The sequence below is a fragment of the Gymnoscopelus braueri genome (assembly GCF_963280865.1).
Source record: "Gymnoscopelus braueri genome assembly, chromosome: 16".
In the NCBI taxonomy this organism is placed as follows: domain Eukaryota; kingdom Metazoa; phylum Chordata; class Actinopteri; order Myctophiformes; family Myctophidae; genus Gymnoscopelus; species Gymnoscopelus braueri.
Window position 1 is genome coordinate 28,987,374 of NC_137616.1, and position 20,277 is coordinate 29,007,650.

Genomic DNA, 20,277 nt, shown 5'->3' on the forward strand with positions numbered 1-20,277 from the left:
TAATATTCCACATGTAGAATATGCATGTCATTTTATTATTTCACCATAATACATTATGATATATTAGCATCAGTCCTGAATTGGAAATGTAAAAACATTAAATGTATGATGGAAATGTACAATATGATGACTGAAAAGCCCTGCCAAAATAGTGCATTCACATTCCAATAGACGGCAATGAGGCAAAGATAAAAACATTTTAGCTTATTAACCTAAGTAGTGACAGTCTGTTCGCCTTTTTAGTACTGTAATAATACCATTCACTTCTGTTTCTTTGGGCATTTCAGACGTTATAAAAGGGGGTATTCCTATTTTGAAATGCTTGTATGTTCATCCAATGACGTTTCGAGTTCGTAACACACATGTCCATCGTAACACACATGTCATGTGACCGGTAGAGATAGCATCAAAACAAAGGCGTTCCACACATTTGACAGGCAGGCAGCAGAGCAGATAGACGGTACGGGACACATTCATTTACAGGTAATTCGATTTTATCCATCAACCGGCAAGTTACAATATGACAAATTAATCCAGTGCTTGTCAAACTTTAAAATGTCAAGGACCCCCCCCCCCCCCCCCTTAACCCTGACAGTGTGCAAATGGTACCTAACCCTAACGGCTCCATTTGGTTCCATTTGTACACTGTCAGAGTTACATACTTGTAAGGGTCCATTTAAACCCTCCTAAAGGAACCCAGAGAGACCCTGGACCCCACTTTGAGAATCACTGAATTAATCTGTACCGTACTTTAATTATGAGAATATCTTGTCAGTGCTTAGTTCTGAATGTAAGTTTGCAACACCAATTGAACTCGATTAATCCAACCCTACATATTGTATTGCAGTGGCCAGATAACCCGTGATGTGTTGATCATTGACTTTTTATTGGGACATAGTATTTGAGTACGTCGTGCACAACGAGAGACATGCTGAAAACGGTGGGACAAGCACTGTTTTCATCAGGACTACAGAGTCCGAAGTATACCACCTTACAGGAGAGTCAGGTAAATACAAGTCTACTCTACAAACTTAGAATCATTTCCAAAGGTGCAATACAAGCCAGGTGCATTACAACATACGGCATAAATAGGTGGACACATGATCTGATACAAATAAGTAAAAAAAAAGAAAAAATAACTAACTTAGCCTAACTTGCAGTCAGAGTGTGCATACAAATAGAATAAGTTACAAATTTCTGCTCAACTGCTATAAAACATGAACGAACAGGTTTGTATTAAATATGTTGTATTAAAACTACTTAATTGCATCATGTCGTTCACCACTAGGGCAGTGGTTCTCAAGTTGCAGTTCGGGGACCCCCCACCAGGGGTCTTTATAGTGGGGCGGCGTAACTAACCTATCGTTCATTTTGTGATAAAAGCACCACATTTGGCATATGTGTTGATAGATATATTGCCATTGGGAACAAAACTGGATATTGGGGCATCGCAAATTCACACCCTGGTGGACGTGGCAGTGGCAGACATTTTTCAAAATGGTTCTGCTGCCTGACCCACCCTCTAATGGCTAGAGTTTTTGTCCTAGGAGGCTGAAATGTTGCTAGAAGGTCAAGTGTGCGTGTGTGTGTCGTCAGGCTAAATGGGAGTGGCCTATCCTATTCCGGTGGGGGGGGGGGGGGCAGATCGCAGTTACGCCCAAATATGGAGTGTGTTGTCTAACCTCAATGTGTTGTCATGGCATCAGGCGCAAAAAACCCACTCAGCTCCATATATGGGCACAAAAGGGGGCATGCCCATGTATGGCCATATACTGATGACATCAGGGATCTCCATATATGGGCATAAAAGGGACATGACTGACAGATACAGAGATGTCCATATATGGGCATAACAGTCGGATCTGCGGTGTAATGTAAGTGTGAGGGGACCCCTCGCAAGATGTGTTGATCGATTTCTTAGTATCTAATTCACCTTCACCTATTCCATAACCCCGGTGGGTCGTTGAGGCACCACAGACGTCTGTTGACCAGCTCTCTCCATCCCTCTCTGTCCTCGGCAGCTCTCATTGCCTCACTCAGTTTCAAGTGAGTCCATTCTCCGATGTTATCTTCCCATCTTTTCATTTGTCTCCCTCGTCTCCTGGAGCACTTGTACGGTGCCTTGGAGGATGGTCTTTGCGAGGCCTGAGGATCTGGTGATGTGTCCGTACCACCTCAGTTTCGCTTTATGACAGTGGTAAGCAGGTCATCATGTGGGCCGATGGCTTGGCTGATCTTTTGCCGGACTTCCTCGTTGGTGACATCATGTTGGGTGTAGGAGATACCAATGAATCTTCTGTAGTATCTCATCTCCAACACTTCATTATCATATTATATATGACATTATTATATCATGGTGGCATTAAATCATGGTGATTGGTAGCAGGCCCTGAGGTTGCAGCGCTGATTGAGGACTTTGAAGATGCACTCCAGCTCATGGGAAGATGATATGATGTGCTCCACGATGACCAGACAGCAAGTGTGCAGGAAGCATTTAGGAAAGATGTCTGCTCAATGTAATGGAAGAACTGGCTCTCCCTCAAGCCAATTTAAAATGTAATAATGGATGGCTGCCACGCCCACCAGGATGTGAATTTGCAATGCCGCAATATCCAGTTTTGTTCCCAATATATCTATCAACACATCTACCAAATTTGGCGCTAACAAAATTAACGATTGGTCTGATATCTCGAGCTAAGCCGCCCCACTATTAAGGGGGCTCCAGGGGGTCCCCTCCCCAGCTAAATGATTGTTAGGAACCAAAAGGACCCTTGTACTCTCTGAGTTAGAGACCTGTATGTGTAGGTGCACACATGTATACACTGAGTTACAGACCTGTAGGTCTGTAACTCAGTGTATATGTCACAGGGTGAATGGAGATCCAGGGTGATTGAAGACAGAGCGCTCGTTTTTAGGCACGGGGCTCCTTCGGGGCGAGGCGGGGCTTTTCGAGACAGGGTTTATTAGCGAGGCTCGCGAGGAGGAGGAGGAGGACGGCGCTGCGAGGCGGGGGGTTATTACGCGAGGCTCGCGAGGAAGAGGAGCCTCCTCCTCCTCCTCCTCCTCGCGTTTTAAACCGTCCCGTCCTCTCCTTCTCTCCTTCTCCTCCTCCTCCGAGGAGGAGAAGGAGAGCGCGGAGAGGCGGGGCTTTGATGCGCCGACGGAGACCTGTCTTTTGTTGTTCCCCCCCACATAGCAACCAGGAAGCTACGTTAGGGGAACCATAATATCTATGAGGGGAACGCTGAACACGCGTTCACACGCACGGCGCGCCGACTTAGTGGAGCTTGAGGCCGAGGAAGCGCGCCCTCGCGCCTCCAGGCGCGAGTGCCCGCGGTGACCGGCCGACGCTCCACTAGTCGACTCAGCGCCGTTTGATTTGTAAACCGATAGGGACAGAATAGTTCTTTTCATGGATCACTGTGTGTGTGTGTGTGTGTGTGTGCGTGTGTGTGTGTGTGTGTGTGTGTGTGTGTGTGTGTGTCAGGGAGAAACTAAAACAAAAGCCAGCAGAACACAATAAAAATATCTTAACAGTCCATTGAAAGCATGAGCGCGTGTGCGTGCGCGCGCATGTGTGTGTGTGTGTGTGTGACTGTGTGTGTGTGGGTGGTCGCGGCCATATGTGCTTGTGCACAAGCCTGGCTTGTGGCTCCCTCTAGTGTTTCTTCTACAGAATTGCTGGGTGGGTAAAAACGAGCGAGCCTTCTTCAATCACCCTGGTTCTCCATTCACCCTGTAACATATACATGTGTGCACTCTCTGTGTAATGGGGGTCCATGGCCTAATGCAGTGGTTCTCAAAGTGGAGTCCGGAACCCTCAGGGTTCCTTGAGGGGGTTCCAAATAGACCCTTTTACATGTCTGTAACTCTGAGAGCGTACAAGTGGAACCAAAATAAATCCACTTGTACACTCTCAGAATTTTGGGAGTCCTTGAAATTAAAAAAGTTTGACAACCACTGACATAATGCATACCAAACTAGGGGTCCTTGAAATGACAACGTTTGAGAACCACTGCACTAATTTACAACATTTGTATGAAATGAAACGTGTGTTTCTCTAGGGACAGGAGGACTATGAGGTGCGGACGTACCATGCTACAAAATGGGTGAGCACCACGCTGAGTGGGATGGAGGGGGATGCAGCCTTGAAGACTGGCTTCCGCAGGCTCTTTAGCTATATTCAAGGCAACAATAAACCCAGTGAGTTTCACTAACCAACATTTGTCATATTTCTTCAAAAGTAGCAGATCTACAAGCTCACAGCTCTTTGATTGGCGATGCGTTGTGAGCTTGTAGATCGGCTATTTTCAAGTAGCCTCATTAGCTGGGGACCCCTGGGGTCCCCGGACCACACTTTGAGAACCAGTGATCTAAACAGTAGGATCTCTTCCCTATTTAGTGTTTATGCCTCTCTGTTCATACAGCTAAATGAACTGTGAGAGTGTACAACATAAATACCAAATGGTCCATTTGTAAGTTACAAGTGGATACATTAACACTGAGGAGTATACTTTTCTTCCCCCTCATCGGTTACAGCAGTGCTTCTCATGTCAAGGACACCCAAATTGATATGTATTAGGCAGCATGTTTCGGAAATAGCCCAAGTATAAAATAGAGTTAAAGTGGTTCAACTGTTCCTCAGTGGGGACCCCCTGGAACCCCCACTTTTAAAATCACTGGACTACTGTATATGAAATATATGAAATATAAACCAATCAATGCTGCATGCCTTCATTGCTCTGTGAATCTATTGAATTCAGTCGTCAGTCAAACCAACTATCACGCATGCTCCACATTAAAAGTGATTGATTGCGATATATATGAATGTATGTGTGTGTGTGTGTGTATATATATATATATATATATATATATATATATATATATATATATATATATATATATATATATATATATATATATAATATTTTTTATTATTTTTTACAATAGTGTATAGTGTGTTCAGGTCACCATTCCAATTTTGTCCAATCAGGAGAGAGAACTCATGCAGGATACAGGATAAACAAGTGAAATTGGAAGTGAGGACACAAAGAAGTAACCAGACAAAATTGGAACTGGAACACTATCAAATTGAAGCTGATAAATGGGTACTCTCCCTTGACTGGCTGATTTTGTCAACCCACCTGAAAAAAATATTTTCTGTTAACTAAAGCGCTGGAGAGACCCCTGTTACTGAACAAACACTCTATAGCAATGGCTACTATCTGAATGTAGAGCTTTAACTTTTTAACAAAAAAAAACAAAAAAAACGTTATGTTTTTACCAAAAAATCATACTACTTTTAAGTACTAAAAGAAGAGTCTTTGTTCATTCATTCATGCATGCATTGATGCCTCCCAGAAAAAGATTACATTCTAATCTAGAACCTAATTATAGTAAAATACGTTAACTACTGATATCGGTCAGTTTTGTACAGCTGTTTTGTGTATGTTCAATTGTTTAAACAATGGAAAATTAGGACTTTCTCTTGTCTTTGTCCCCCTACAAGTGTCGTCAATGTTCCAGCTGCTGCTGTTGGACTGCATTAGAAACTCGACCTTTGTTTTATGTAGTACTTTACACAAGCGTTATTAATGTCTACATATATTGTGTGTAAATCGTGAATTTATGCTCCACAATGATGTCATCGTGAAACTTGGCAATTAATTCAAACACCTTATTTCTTAGCTGTTGCACCTTGCCCTAAGTTTAATATAACTAGAGCATTGCACAACCAATTAGGTTTATAGCGGAACAATGAAATCATAGAGGCCATTACATACCATTTGAGCTGCAACAAAGGCTTTAGTTTAAACAAATGATAACAATTATATATATTTCTCCATAAAAACAATCATTGTTAACAATACTAGTGATGACTAGTTATGATTGCAATATTAAGCCAAAATAATCAGGAATAACAATGTAGCTATAATTGTGGCTCAGTCAGTAGCACAGAATGTTTATGGTAGGTGATATACCCACCCATCTGTTCAGCTGTTACAAGGTATGGCTTTTTGATACAGTAGCTGGAATATCAATGTGTGCTTATAGGTGATATATGATTTAATGTCAAACACATAGTCTTGTAACAGATTTAAACCCCTATCTCTGTATGGGCCCTACTGCACCAGGACCATGTGTATTTGGCTTTCTTGTCTGTATGGGGTGCAACAGTTAATAGAACTAACTTATTTAATGAAATAATCTATTAATAATCGTCTCCTATATTCAAGTCATTCAAGGTTCAGAACATTTCAAAGATATGTGACCCTTTGTGAGCTCGTAGATCGGCTATCGCCACTATTTTTGCACAACACAGAAATATAAAAAAACGGCAATCGTTTCTTTTATCTATTTAAAAAAAAGAAATGAATGTGCTTCTCAAGTATTCGATTAATTGAAAAAGTAATCTATAGAATCCTCGCTAAGAAAAGAATCGATAGTTACAGGCCTACTTGTGTGTCATCCATACATGTTCATAACAGCATGTTTGTGTTCTTGTACCGCAGAGGCTAGTGTGGAGATGACTGCTCCTGTCACGTGTCTGGTGGAGCCTGGAGCAGGCCCGGCCTGTGAAACTAAGTTCACGGTCTCCTTCTTCCTCCCAGAGAAGCACCAGGCCAGTCCGCCTGAGCCCAGTGACCCTGAAGTGTTCCTGGAGAACAGGGACGAGTTCACAGCCTACACCAGGTGCAGCACAGTGTAGAGCAGAAGGCTCAAAGTCCCTAGGATTATTGTCACAGGGACCTTTTTAAAGAGCTCTAAAAGACTCTCAATAAGTTGTTATCCACTAGGGTTATCCAATGTTCTCTTGTACCACTTTCACTTAGATTTAAGATACTCTTAAGCAAAGCAATATTATTCCTCAACATTTCTCAGTTATTTAAAAAGAAACAAACAAAAACATCTCATTCATTTTTCTTTTCTAATTAATTTCCAAAATGACAAAGAGCTAAAGCGTAAAAGTTGCCAAAGGACTAGAATTCCTTAGATACCAGTCAATACCAACCATACCCACTTTCCCTTCCAGGACATATGGGGGCTTCTCCAATGAGCAGATGAAGCGTGAGCAGCTCCTGAAACTCCTGGAGAGTCTCCAGAAGGCCGGCGTTCCCTACAAAGACAAGCCTTACTACACAGCAGGCTATGACAGCCCCTTCAAACTCACCAACCGCAGAAACGAGGTCTGGATCCTCAAGAAGACTGAACAGGAGTAAAGACATTTACAGTGGTTCCCGTTTTTCAGCTGAGACCCAAAAGATTCATTTGGCGTCTCCCCGGGGATGCAAATGTACAAAAATACATGGTGAATTAACCACTTTAATAGTGAAAAGAGCTTGTGGATCTGCTATTTTCAGATACTTTTTGAAATTGTTTTGAAAAATCTTTTGAGATGATAATGAAAAGAAATTGTAGGAAATGCAATTAGGAATTTTACTGATTTTAGCACCAGAAAAATAGTAGGATAGCTTTGCGGAATATATTTAGTTGATTGTGGAGGTGGTCATTAGTTGTCAGTAGATGTGTGTGTGTGTGTGTGTGTGTGTGTGTGTGTGTGTGTGTGTGTGTGTGTGTGTGTGTGTGTGTGTGTGTGTGTGTGTGTGTGTGTGTGTGTGTGTGTGTGTGTGTGTGTGTGTGTGTGTGTGTGTGTGTGTGTGTGTGTGTGTGTGTGTGTGTGTGTGTGTGTTAGGGTAACGCCACTAGGTGGCACTACGTAGCAAACACAGTTTCATTTGTTGCTGAACCTGCTAAGAGCTTCATTTGTCACCGCTTCCAGTTTAAAAAGATCAGTGGTTCTCAAACTTTTTCATGTCAAGGACCCCCAAATTAATATGTAGCCTATTTGGCTGCGGACCCCCATCAGGAAATATTTTGTGCCAGGGACCAGAATACAATACATTTGGTGCTATTAAAATGTTTCAGATATATAATATATACATGGAACTGAGTGCAGCTTTTTACAGCATGGTTCTACAGGAGTCTAGCTGTGTGAGTGTGAGAGTGAGTTACAGAAGCTGTCACTTTGATCATCAACTTCATGTTCAAATGTGTTTACCTGTAGTCTACACACACAGTAAAGGGGTTTCAGGGGATACCAGCAAAATGCGGAATAAATAGTACACTCGTGGGAGCCAGATTGCTCAGATGCCGAGATTCCTGTGCTGGGACTCGAACCCATGATCTTGTGGTCTGAAGTCAAGAGCTCTTCCGACTGAGCTATAGATAGAGCAGCCCCATAGTAGGCAGAAGTCACACTTTCAACTCCCACCCTCGCCAGGGTCAAAAACTTTATATTTGAAATTCGAACGTTTATGTAGATGAATGAACACCAGGTTGAAGTTCATCCATGATGGTCATGACAGACCCAGACTGCACTAGCGATTTGTTTACATTCGACCGCATGGCTCATTTGCATAAGACGTTACCATATTGATTTTATCCCACTGTTGAGGGTTAGGGTTATTGTCTCCGTCAGGCCGAAAGGCATGGCGAGAGAGTATGTTTTCGCCCCTGTCCGTCCGTCCGTCCGTCCTGTCTGTGTGTTAGCAGCTAATCTCTGGCACCGTTGGCCCGGTCTCTCCGAAACTGTGCACACACACTCCCTGGATGCCAATTCAGAACCTCTGCCCCAATTTTTTCACATGGGCCTGTTATAGCGCCACCAGGAGGCCGATTTGTGCAAAACCCTTTTTTTTTTACATTACTCCTACAGATTTCATCCAAACGTCATGCAAATCGGTACACAGTATCTCTATAGTCATGTGATCAACACAAATCTGTCCGATTTCCCATATTCCATCCTCATTGCCTATGGTTGGCTTCCAAAGTTTGCAGGATTGGTCCGTTTTGAACAAAAAGCCTCAAACTATGCACGCAGCTTGCGATTTCCGTGAATTTTCACACGCACATTCCCACTAGGCCGAGGAAGAAATGCCACCCTTTTCACATTGGCCTATTATAGCGCCACCAGCAGGTCTAATTTAGCAAAACAATTTTTTGGAACAAAATGCCTCAAATCATGAATGCAGTGTCTGATTGCCGTGAAAGACCTAAGAATAAATGGCACCCTTTTCACATTAGCCTATTATAGCGCCACCAGGAGGCCACAATAACGTACCTGACCTGGCGGAGACCTGTGCTCCGAGGAGCACTTTTTCTAGTGTTTTATACATTTTGTTTAAGACTTTCAGTAGGCTGCCTTGCCCCACTGGAATACAGTGACTGATATGAATTAATAATATACTGGACCATACGTAAAATGAAGAATACCTTGTGATGTCAGTGACATTTTATTACAAATGAAAATAAAAATAAGAAACAGTGCAGTAACAATACGTTCTCGTATAGCAGCAATTTTGCATGTACAATATAAATATAATTATTGTCTGGCGGAAACCTCATTATGGCCAGAACTGTTACTTTTCAGCATAAACTAAAATAGCAAAAACAACTTCACGCAGATAGCTACGCGAGACGTGAGACTATGCAGATACGGGAAGTAAACTGGAGATGGTGTGTCTTGCCGATTTTTGTTGCGCGAGTCTTTTCTTTTTTTTCAGGACTTTCAAAAAGCGTTAAGCATTGGTTCTCAAAGTGGGGTCCGTGACAGGACGGGCAATAATCCCACATTTGCTAGACCACTTTGGTAGAGGTTTGGGCAACACGAGTTGCCAGGTTCTGGAAGAAACAAGCAACCAGTGTTAAATCGTTCGCCATTGACGGCAGCCTCGCAGATAGTTTCAACGCATGTTTGACTATCATGAGACTCTACTATGAATACTAGTAGTGAAAAAAACAACTTTGCGTCGGTTATAATAGACGAATTTCCCTTAGCCACGCGCTCCCATTATGACAACGGAGGGGGTTTAAAAAATGACGACAGGGGAATATATGAAAAAAAAGAACGCTACTTTTCACATCGGTAGGTGAGTAACGAGACATCAAAGATAACACTTAATTTGTCCGGAATTCTCCTTTAAAGCCAGGCTTTAGCTCTAATTCACCTTCGTGCAAAGCCAAGCTGGGAAGCTGGGCTTTGCTGGTCAGTCCAAAAGAACACTTTAAAGCACTAGAAGACTACATCTATACATTAAACAAGTGATGGTGTAGTGGACTAATGCTCAAACTCTCAGCACTGGGTTTCCATGTTCAAGTCCCAGACCTACTGTAGTTGAATGTGAAATTATAAACTTCAAATGTACTGAGTAATGGTGTAGTAATACTCAGTTTTTCAGCAGAGAGTTTCAATTGTCAAGTTTTGCCAGCTAAACTACAAAATAATAACTAAAAAGCACTAAAAGACAAATTCGGGGTAGAATAGTAAAGTTACATGATGAAGCTCTATATGCGGACGTATTTCAACTTTACTAACTGAAGGCTGACATGTAAACACTTCAAGAGTACAAAGATACATATGATAGGAGTGGCTGAGAGATGGTGTCTCAGTGCAGAGATTCCATGTTCAAATCCCAGTCATTCTATGGTTCATTGCTTTTCAACTTTACTAACTGAAGGCTGACATGTAAACACTTCAAGAGTACAAAGATACATATGATAGGAGTGGCTGAGAGATGGTGTCTCAGTGCAGAGATTCCATGTTCAAATCCCAGTCATTCTATGGTTCATTGCTTTTCAACTTTACTAACTGAAGGCTGACATGTAAACACTTCAAGAGTACGGAGAGACATAGAATGGGGGTGGTTGAGAGATGGTGTAGCGGTCTAAAGATCAGACTCTCGGCATGGAGATGCCATGTTCAAATCCGAGTCATTCTATGCTATGGTTCATTGCTTTTCAACTTTACTAACTGAAGGCTCACATATAAACACTTCAAGAGTACGAAGAGACATATTATGGGAGTGGCTGAGAGATTTTTCAAGGCCAAAATACAAAAAAGCAAGTCAAAAGCACGAAGACACATGTGAAGGGAGTGTTGAGAGATGGTGCAGTGGTCTAAAGGTCGGCCTCTCAGCACAGAGATTCCATGTTCAAATCCCAGCCCTTCTATGGTTCATTAGTGTGGCAACCAGACTATAGTACTCTACCTACTTTATTATTAGTGTGGTTGCCCTAGGCAACCACTAGGGCAACCAGACTATTGTTATAGATAAACTGAAAAACGCTTTTTTCTTGCGCGCTATTTCTCCCACAGTTTATTTTTCCCAATTTTGTGCCATATGTCAAAATGACCGGCTTCACCGGGACCAGACTGCTTGTACTTTGCTAAGAGATTGGTTACATAGTTTAATTGATATTGATTTATTAGTGCATAAAATTTCCCCATCCACTTTAATGGGAAAATGAAAAAACTCCCATTCAAGTATTTATTTCTCAGAAACCGTAAGGGCTAGAGTTTCAAGACTTGGAGGGGTGGTTCATGATTTAGTCAAAAATTATTAAAAAAATAATTAAACCAGTCGGCTTCATGGTGGCGCTATAACAGCCCACTTCACGTTTTGACCTATAACTCTTTAAACGTAGGTCGTAAAATAAAAATATTTTCCCCCCTAGATTCCTTGGGTCATGACGCATTTGTGTCAGGATAGATTTTCCGCCATTTTGAATTTTCTTCAAAACACACTTTTAGCTCCTCCTCCCACATATTTTGTCCAAATTTCCTAGGTCAAAAATCGGTACACATGATCAATGGGCCCATGCGATAAACATATCCAAACGGCATTTTGATAGTCCTTACTGTTTGTCCATAAATGGCTTCCAAAGTTAGTGGGAGGGGCCCGTTTTACCAAAAATGCCAGAAATCACGAAGTATTTTTTTCTCGGAAACCGTAAGTGCTAGAGTTAAAAGACTTTGAAGGGAGGTTCATAGTTTATTGCCAAATTAATAATAAAATAATTACACCAGTCGGCCACATGGTGGCGCTATAACAGCCCACTTTACCTTTTGGCCTATAACTTTTGAACCGTAGGTCGTAGAATGAAAAAATATTTTCCCCTGGATTTCTTGGGTCATGACGCAACTCCCTATATAGGCCACGCCCATTTGCGTCTGGATAGATTTTCCACCATTTAAAAATTTCTTCAAAACACACTTTTAGCTCCTCCTCCCACATATTGTATCCAAATTTCACAAAAATCGGTACACATGATCTCTGGACCGTAGCAATAAACATACCCAAACGGCATTTGATAGTCCTTACCGTTCGTCCGTAATTGGCTTCCAAAGTTAGCGGGAGGGGCCCGTTTTACCAATAATGCCAAAAATCACGAACGAAACGTCCGGTCAATCCCAAATTTGAATCACATGTCAAGGGTGGTTTACTCAACGAATCCCCAAAAGCATTTCCACTTTGATCCATAGGGGGCGCCACAAATGTGCAAAACGTAACGTTTGATGCAAAAAACAGATTTTTGAAGGGATCAATCCTTTCAAAATTAAACGCGAGTGATCTCAGGAGTGACGTGACTATATAATTGGCGCGCTACATTTGTGGGAGGGGCCTGTTTCTTTAGTGGGAGGGGCCTATTTCCTCAAATCAAAACGGCACGCGTCACGAACGCGGGATCCGATCGGCACCGAATTCGAATCGCACGTCGCGCGGCCTCCGACGGTATTCCTCCAGTCGTATTCCTCGAGTCCCGGCGGCCGCGACCGGCGTCGGCGCAACCACACTTTGCAATTTCCCAGAATTGCGACGCGTAGGGGGGCACGGTGGAGCCTGCAGTAACTTCTTTGTCTCTTCTGGGCAGCCAATCACGGTCCTGCACTCACTGCTTGTGGTCCGTAATTCTCTGCTGGATTTACTGTTTCACTGACGAGTTAAATCTTTCCCCCAACTCCCGGACCCGCCCCACGTCAGCAGCGGCAAATCTCGGTCCTGGATTTATTGTTTCACTGACCAGTTAAATCTTTCCCCCAACTCCCAGACCCCATTCCTAGATGAGGAAGAAGGAGGAGCATGATGAAACAGCACAGAAAGGATTAAATAAAAATAAAGATTGATTTGATTGATTTTTACACTTTGTCAGCTTGTTCTTTTGTCATTCCATGGTACATCATGATCTAGTAATTGTATTCGTTTTTTTTTACATAACCTGCAGTCCATTTGGAAATTAGTTGGCTGTTCATTGCAAGAGGAAGTTACAATCTTTTCTATTTTGATTAGCTTACTGCCTTCAAAGTACCATGGCTACGGATTTTACAATTATGTACTTTCCCCCGTATTTTCTTCATATGCTTTCAACTACGTGACCCTATTGGCTGGGAGGTGTATTGCACTCTGGTACATTATAACTCTATGAGAAAATGGCCACCGATCTGATATTTTAATCCGATCGGTGGCTTTTTATTGAACAATACGGAAAATACGGGTACTTATTGAGGGCCCGTACATAATTGTAACATGTGTGGCCATGAGCTAAGCACTTTATTTTTGAAATTTGAACGTGTATATAGATGTATGGAGCAAAAAGGGAGAAAGTGCAAACACCAGGTTGAAGTTCATCCATGACGGTAACAGACGACCGTCTGATCCATGGCTGGCGTTTGTTTTGCTACATTGCTCTCTCGTTGTTCACATATGGGAACAGCGCCCTCTGGCGGTGATAACAGAAGCTTCACATTAACTCCCTCAGGGCCAAACCTAATTTTTGGCCCGATGGGTCTTCCGTCGCTTTCCGGTAGCCCCCTCCCGAAGGTATTATAGGCGACCGGAATGCGGAAGTCGTTCTCTTGGCTTCCTTCTGCCTTCGGTGAAGGAGCTTCGCAAATCGACAAACATTTCAACAAACAAAAGAACGAGTTCTGCGGGTCATCACAACTCTATAGCGACTGGTAGGATTCGCGGTCCACAGAGTTCCCCAGACCTTCTTCTTCTCCCTCTTCCCCACTGTGTTTTTCCAGACGAGGAAAAGCACAGCTCTTCAAAGAAAAGAAAAAGAGAACGCTAAACTTAGCCACCTGTTGGCTCCGCTAGTAGCTAGCGGCCTAGTTTAGCTTTCCACCTTAGTGGCTAGTAGCTTAGCTCGCCACCTCCTCTCCATGGCTCGACGCCGTACCGCCGTTTCTGACCGTCAGGAGTACCCCCTGCGTCGCTGCGGCTCCCGTTCCTGTCCTCAACTCCTGGACGAGTGGGACACACACAACCACTGCGTCTCCTGCCTGGGTCTCGCCCACGCTGAGGACGCTGCTTACGAGCTACACCCGAGATGCTCCGACTGTGCGTCTTTCAACTCGTCCGAGCGCAAGAACCGGTTCCACGAGGCCAGAAATCTTTTCCAGCCTCCTTCACGGCCCCTGTTCGAGGACTATGAGGAGCAGCGCGGCGGCGACCGCCATTACTTCGCTTCCCGGCGATCTGCGGACCGCACACCTGCTAGCCAAGCTGCTCGTCGGCCTCATGCTTCAGCAGCAGCTAGCTGCGCGAGGGCTCTGGAGCCACCAAAACACCCCCGCTCTCGCTCTCCTCCGAGGAACGAATATGTTACTGAGCCCCGCGTCGAACCACCCCCCACCCCACCCGGTGGCCACACCGAACACCGTGCGGCCTCCCACTACTCTTCCACCCCGGGGAGCGTCGTTTCGGTCGGCGATTATGAGGTGGATGACACGCCCTCACTCCCTACCAAGCCGAGCGGCAGGAGTCGCAGGACGTAGGAGACTACCTGGTCGTTGACAAGGTCGCGGAGGACGGGGTGGTCGTCAGGGATGACGCTCTCACCACGGACCGCGACCCCCCGACCCCCCCAGCCCCAGCTGGGACCCTCCACACTGTCCTTGTTCACGCTGAGGCGCTCACAGCCCCCCCACCGGCCATAATAGGTGAGATTACTCTTCTGGAGCTCTATAAAAAAGCCACCGTCAGATGTGGCCTCAAGTGGCCAGGCGACGAGATCAACGAGACCCCTATTAACACCTCGGAGTTTCAGGGACTCGACTCAGTGGAGGAAAAAATCACCAAGAAAAGCAAACTTCCACTGGCGATGGGTTTCGTTTCGGCTCTCTCCTCGTCCTGGAGCGCTCCCGCGGCCCCCGACGCGGATCCCAGAAGGCTACGGTTCGACATCGATTGTGTGGGTGCGGGTGAACTGGGCCTCGGCCCCCCCCCACCCATGGATCGCACCCTAGCCAGCTCCCTCTGCCTTAGCCAGCCTCGCGGCCAGAAAACACCTTTCTCCACGGTGAAAGACATCCCTATCTTCACCAATGAAAAGGACATCGCTGCCTCCCTGGCTTCTAAAGCCGTCTACAGGGCGTCAACATCGGGCGGCAGGGCTCTCAATGCCTCCGCTCTTCTGCAGGGCTCCCTGAAGGTGCTTCTGAGCGAGGCGGGAGACGCCGCCACACCCGAGCAGCTGGCCGAGATGCGACGCCTCACTCAGGAGATGATTTCTTTAAATAAACACACCATAGAATGGACGGGCAGAGTGCTGGGGCTCTGCGTCACCCACGAAAGAGCACGATGGCTCGACCATGTTACTTTCCGCGGTCCCGAGGACAAGAAAAAGCTGCTGAACCTCAAAGTCACCCCAGGAAATCTTTTCCAGGGCGCCATGGATTACCTGAAGGAGAGCAGCGCGGTTCGAAAAGCTCAAGATGAGGCTGCATTGTCCTGCATCCAAGCCCCATCCAGAGCACCTCTCCCCAGACCCCAGTCCCGTCCTGGACGACAGCCAGACCGAGGTAGGCCGCCGAATCGTCAGGAGGGCCCAGTTCGACAGGCCCAGTCTTCCTCCGCTCCACCTGCTGCCAGAGAACAGCGGGACCGAAGGGAGGACGACCGCCCTCGCCCCCCACAGAACAGACCCAGCCAGAGAGGCTCCAACAAGGGTCGCGGTGCCAGGACGCGTCGGTGACACTGTCACTCCCTGCGTGGAAAGCAGGGAAGTTTTCTCCCCCGGTTCCCTCTCCCCTCAGACGGGGGATTCGCGCCTGTATCTAGTGGCCTCGGGCCTCATGTACGGGTCACCGAGGAAGAGGAGGAGCTAGCAGATGCGACAGAAGATCGCTCGCCAAGCACCGAAAGAAAGAAGAGCAAAACACAAATCACACATTCACGTGCCGCAGCAGATTGTCTGAGTGTGCATATGTTAGAGAGAAAAGTTTTGCAAAATACACATACACATGCCACAGCAGATCGTCTGAGTGTGCATGCTATTTCTACTGTTGTTGTTGCCGATGTTGTGCTTTTACATGCTCCTGTTTTAAAAAAGACCAACAAAAATTTGCAACTGAAAACAGTCGAAATGAAAATGAGCCGGAGACCACGACGGACCCCCCCCAGGGGGGTCCATGGTGGTCTCCGGACAGAACAAAGGCCTGTGGCGGGCCAAAACCGCCACATGCTACATGGGTCACGCCAAATTTTTCCTCGGCGCCACAAGGTAAGACAAAGTCAAACTATTGTCGCAATGACAGTGGGGGGGGCCAAAATGGCCGCCTCAGCTGTTCAACACGTGTCGCTAGACAAGATGGCGGCCCCCACTTGCAGACACGTGTCGACAATAGCGAAGGCCGGTCCCACGTGCGCAGCCAGGAAAACAAAAATGGCCGCGCCCATGAGCACGAATGTAACAACAAGCACGGTAGCCATGCCAACGAGTGCAGCCAAGATGGCGGCTCATGTGAGTACGAATACAATAACAGTCCCCCCCAATCCTTTAACACTACACATCGAGCGTTGGAAAGAATGCAACGCCAACCCCTGGGTGCTTCGTACAATAGCAAAGGGGTACAGGCTGCAGTTTTCCACAAAACCACCCATGTCCGACAAAGTACTTTTGTCACGAGCGAGTGGTCAAGCGGCGCTGACGTTACGAGAGGAGATAGCCTCCCTATTACGCAAGAACGCCGTACGGGAAGTGTTACCAGGAGAAAGCCGGCTCGGTTTCTACTCGAGATACTTCCTGGTCAAGAAGAAAGGGGGGGGATTACGTCCCATCATGGATCTACGAGCTCTCAACAGGTATTTGAAAACTTTTCAGTTCAAAATGTTGACGGCGGCGGCGTTACTACGCTCGGTCCGTCAGGGCGACTGGTGGAGCTCAATAGATCTCAAGGACGCTTACTTTCACGTCCCTATTTATCCACCGCACAGGAAATTCCTGCGGTTCGAGTTCGAGGGTCATGTGTACGAATACCTGGTCCTCCCGTTTGGAATGTCACTAAGTCCCAGGGTGTTCGTCAAATGTACTCAGGCAGCGATAGCTCCCCTGAGGCAGAGGGGTATTCGCATCGCGAGTTACATCGACGACTGGCTACTGAGTGGGGACTCGTATCAGGAGGCATGTCTTCACACCAGTACAGTGGTGTCGCACCTGACCTCCCTAGGGTTCACACTGAACTTCGAGAAGTGCGTGCTCACGCCGTCCCGTCGCGCTACTTTCATAGGTATCGAGCTGGACGCGGTCTCTCTCAGGGCTCGTTTGTCTCAGGAGAGGAGAGTTTCCTTTCTGAGATGTTTAGCCATGTTTCAACTGGGACCAGTACAAAGGTCCAGTACAAAATCTGCATGAGGGCGGCGGGGCTCATGGCCTCGGCCATTTCCTTGATACGCCTGGGCAGATTGCACATGCGCCCTTTTCAGAGATGGGTGGGCTCCCTCGGGGTCCCGGTAACTCAGGGTTTTCGCCGGGTAACGGTGTCCGCAGCGTGCATACAGTCCCTCCAACAATGGAAAGTAGTCTCCTTCCTGTCAGAGGGCGTTCCAATGGGGAGGATCATCTCCAGGAAGATGATAACCACCGACGCTAGTCTGACAGGTTGGGGCGCCACCTTCGAGGGCAGAATGGCCAGGGGTGTGTGGGACCGCAGTATGAGGGCGGCCCACATCAACTACCTGGAGCTGATGGCGGTCTTTTTGGCGTTAAAGCACTTCAGACCCCGCATCAGCGGTTGTCACGTTTTGGTCAAGACGGACAATACTACGACCATGGCCTACATAAACAAGCAAGGAGGCCTGAAGTCTCCTACCTTTGACGGGTTGGCACGGAGGCTGATACTATGGTGCAGCACGCACTTGGAGTCAATCCACGCCTCTCATGTCCCTGGTCTTCTGAACAGGGGAGCCGATCTTCTGTCCAGAGGCAAGACTCAGGCTTCAGAATGGTCTCTGCACCCCGCGGTCGCGAACCAGATCTGGGTCAGGTTCGGGCGGCCCCGGGTGGACCTGTTTGCATCAGAGGAGAACGCGAAATGCTCGCTGTTTTTCTCAATGAAAGGCCAGGCTCCACTGGGGTTGGACGCCCTGGCGCACGAGTGGCCGAGGGGGCTACTTTATGCGTTCCCTCCGATGGAGCTGATCCACCCTACTCTGGAACGGATCAGGCTCCGGGACCTCACGGTGCTGCTGGTGGCTCCAGCATGGGGCACTTGGAGGTCGGAGATAGCTCCCCTCCTATACGAGCGGCCTTGGCCCCTCCCGCTGCGAGAGGACCTGCTGCAGCAGGCGGGGGCGAGATTCATCATCCCAGGCCCGCAGACCTAGATCTGTGGGTTTGGCCCGTGAGAGGGAAAATTTGACTGCAGCCGGGCTTCCACCTAGGGTGGTAGCGACTATTCAGGCCGCTAGGGCACACTCCACTAGGTCCGTTTATGGAGCTAAGTGGGGTGTGTTCGAGGAGTGGTGCCTGGACCGGTCCCCGGTTGTGGTCCCTTTCCAGGCTTCGGTCCCAGACATCCTGACCTTCCTACAGGATAGGTTGGATCTGGGAAACGCCTTCTCCACAATCAAAGTATACCTGGCGGCCATCTCGGCCAACCATGTTGGTTTCGGTAGGAAAACCGTGGGAAAACAACCAATGGTGTGCCAGTTCATGAAGGGTGCCCTGCGGGAACACCCTGTCTCCAGGGCTTTGTTTCCCACGTGGGACTTGGTCCTGGTGCTCGACTCACTCTCTCGTCCTCCTTTTGAACCACTGGAGACGGTGGAACCTAGGTTCCTCACGCTCAAGACGGTGCTCTTGGTTGCGCTGACAACAGCGAAACGGGTGAGCGATATGCATGCCCTATCGGTAGTTCCGGAGTGCATGAGGTTCGCTGGTGATAACGGTAGGGTTGTTCTTAAACCCAACCCGGCGTTCATCCCTAAGAACCACCTGGCGGTGGTGACACCGACCGTGCTGGTGGCTTTTCATCCGCCTCCGTTTGCCTCAGAGGAGGATCGGAGGCTGCACTGTATCTGTCCAGTGAGGACCTTGCGGCTGTATGTCCAGAGGACTGCGGCCCGGGACCGACCCGGCCAGCTGTTCGTTTCCCTGGGCCCTGGGCCTGGGGGAAAAGCGGTGGCTAAGTCTACGCTTTCCCGATGGATTGTGGAGGCTATTCGCTTGGCGTACACTAGTAGGGGAGCCCCAGTGCCTGACGGACTGAGAGCACACTCTACTAGGGGTGTATCGACGTCATGGGCCCTCTGCAGAGGGGTTTCCATTCAGGACGTCTGCACGGCAGCGAGTTGGGCGTCTCCCTCGACTTTCGCTGCGTTCTACAGCCTGGACGTGGCGGCGTCTTCCCTGGCGCACGCTGTCCTGGGTGTGGCCTCCACCTGAAGGTGGGTAGGTGCATAGAACGGCCGTAGGATCTGTTCATGCCCCTGTAATTTAGTGTATGATTGGCCGACGTCTGGGCCTTAGATGAATAAGGCGGACTTCGGTCTGTCAGGGCCCTCCCCCCACTAGAATAGACAGGCTGTGCCTGCTTTTTAGTTATGAGGCAGATTTAGGTCTGTCAGGGCCCCACTTCTTTTCCTGTTCCTTACCCCAGACCCGGTGGGTCTGGGGGGGCTTGGGCGCCAGGGGGTCACGTCCCAGGGGGGGCGTGGCCCTGGCGCCCAGGTGCTGGGGCAGGTTTTTGTGGTATCTTGTTTGTAGATACATTCCGGGGGTTTATATCTCCCATATGTGAACAACGAGAGAGCAATGTAGCAAAACTAAGGGTTACTTACGTAACCCCGGTTTTGTAAATTGCGAACGAGTTGTTCACAGAAACACCCTTCTTTTTGCTTCACCGTAGGCAGAAGGAAGCTGGTGTATCAAGAGAACGACTTCCGCATTCCGGTCGCCTATAATACCTTCGGGAGGGGGCTACCGGAAAGCGACGGAAGACCCATCGGGCCAAAAATTAGGTTTGGCCCTGAGGGAGTTAATGTGAAGCTTCTGTTATCACCGCCAGAGGGCGCTGTTCCCATATGTGAACAACTCGTTCGCAATTTACAAAACCGGGGTTACGTAAGTAACCCTTAGTTTTCCAAGTATTTCCAATGTTCAGTACTTTTACTTCTACTCCACTAAATCTGATCTCAGAGGCAAATATTATACTTG

At 47.1% G+C, this 20,277-nt stretch overlaps 1 protein-coding gene across 2 annotated transcripts; it reads left to right on the forward strand.

Moving 5' to 3' along the window:
• Window positions 1-396: 396 nt before the first annotated feature.
• Window positions 397-7,488, forward strand: hebp2 (heme binding protein 2). Of its 2 annotated transcripts, none has more exons than XM_080453714.1 (5): window positions 397-483; window positions 848-1,006; window positions 4,065-4,203; window positions 6,513-6,693; window positions 7,034-7,488. In XM_080453714.1, exons 2-5 carry the CDS (start codon window positions 929-931, stop codon window positions 7,218-7,220), a joined length of 585 nt encoding a protein of 194 aa, XP_080309840.1. In that variant the 5' UTR covers window positions 397-483; window positions 848-928; the 3' UTR covers window positions 7,221-7,488. The 2 variants fall into 2 exon arrangements, with proteins under 2 accessions (XP_080309840.1, XP_080309841.1); XM_080453715.1 differs by having other exon boundaries at window positions 435-483; window positions 899-1,006.
• The last annotated feature ends 12,789 nt before the right edge of the window (window positions 7,489-20,277 follow it).

Bases quoted from the DNA above. Each gene is read 5' to 3' on its own strand.
- hebp2 (XM_080453714.1), top strand. From the start codon at position 929: ATGCTGAAAACGGTGGGACAAGCACTGTTTTCATCAGGACTACAGAGT. The intron at 1,007-4,064 runs GTAAATACAAGT...GTGTTTCTCTAG, and splicing joins CCACCTTACAGGAGAGTCAG to GGACAGGAGGACTATGAGGT. The intron at 6,694-7,033 runs GTGCAGCACAGT...TTTCCCTTCCAG, and splicing joins GAGTTCACAGCCTACACCAG to GACATATGGGGGCTTCTCCA.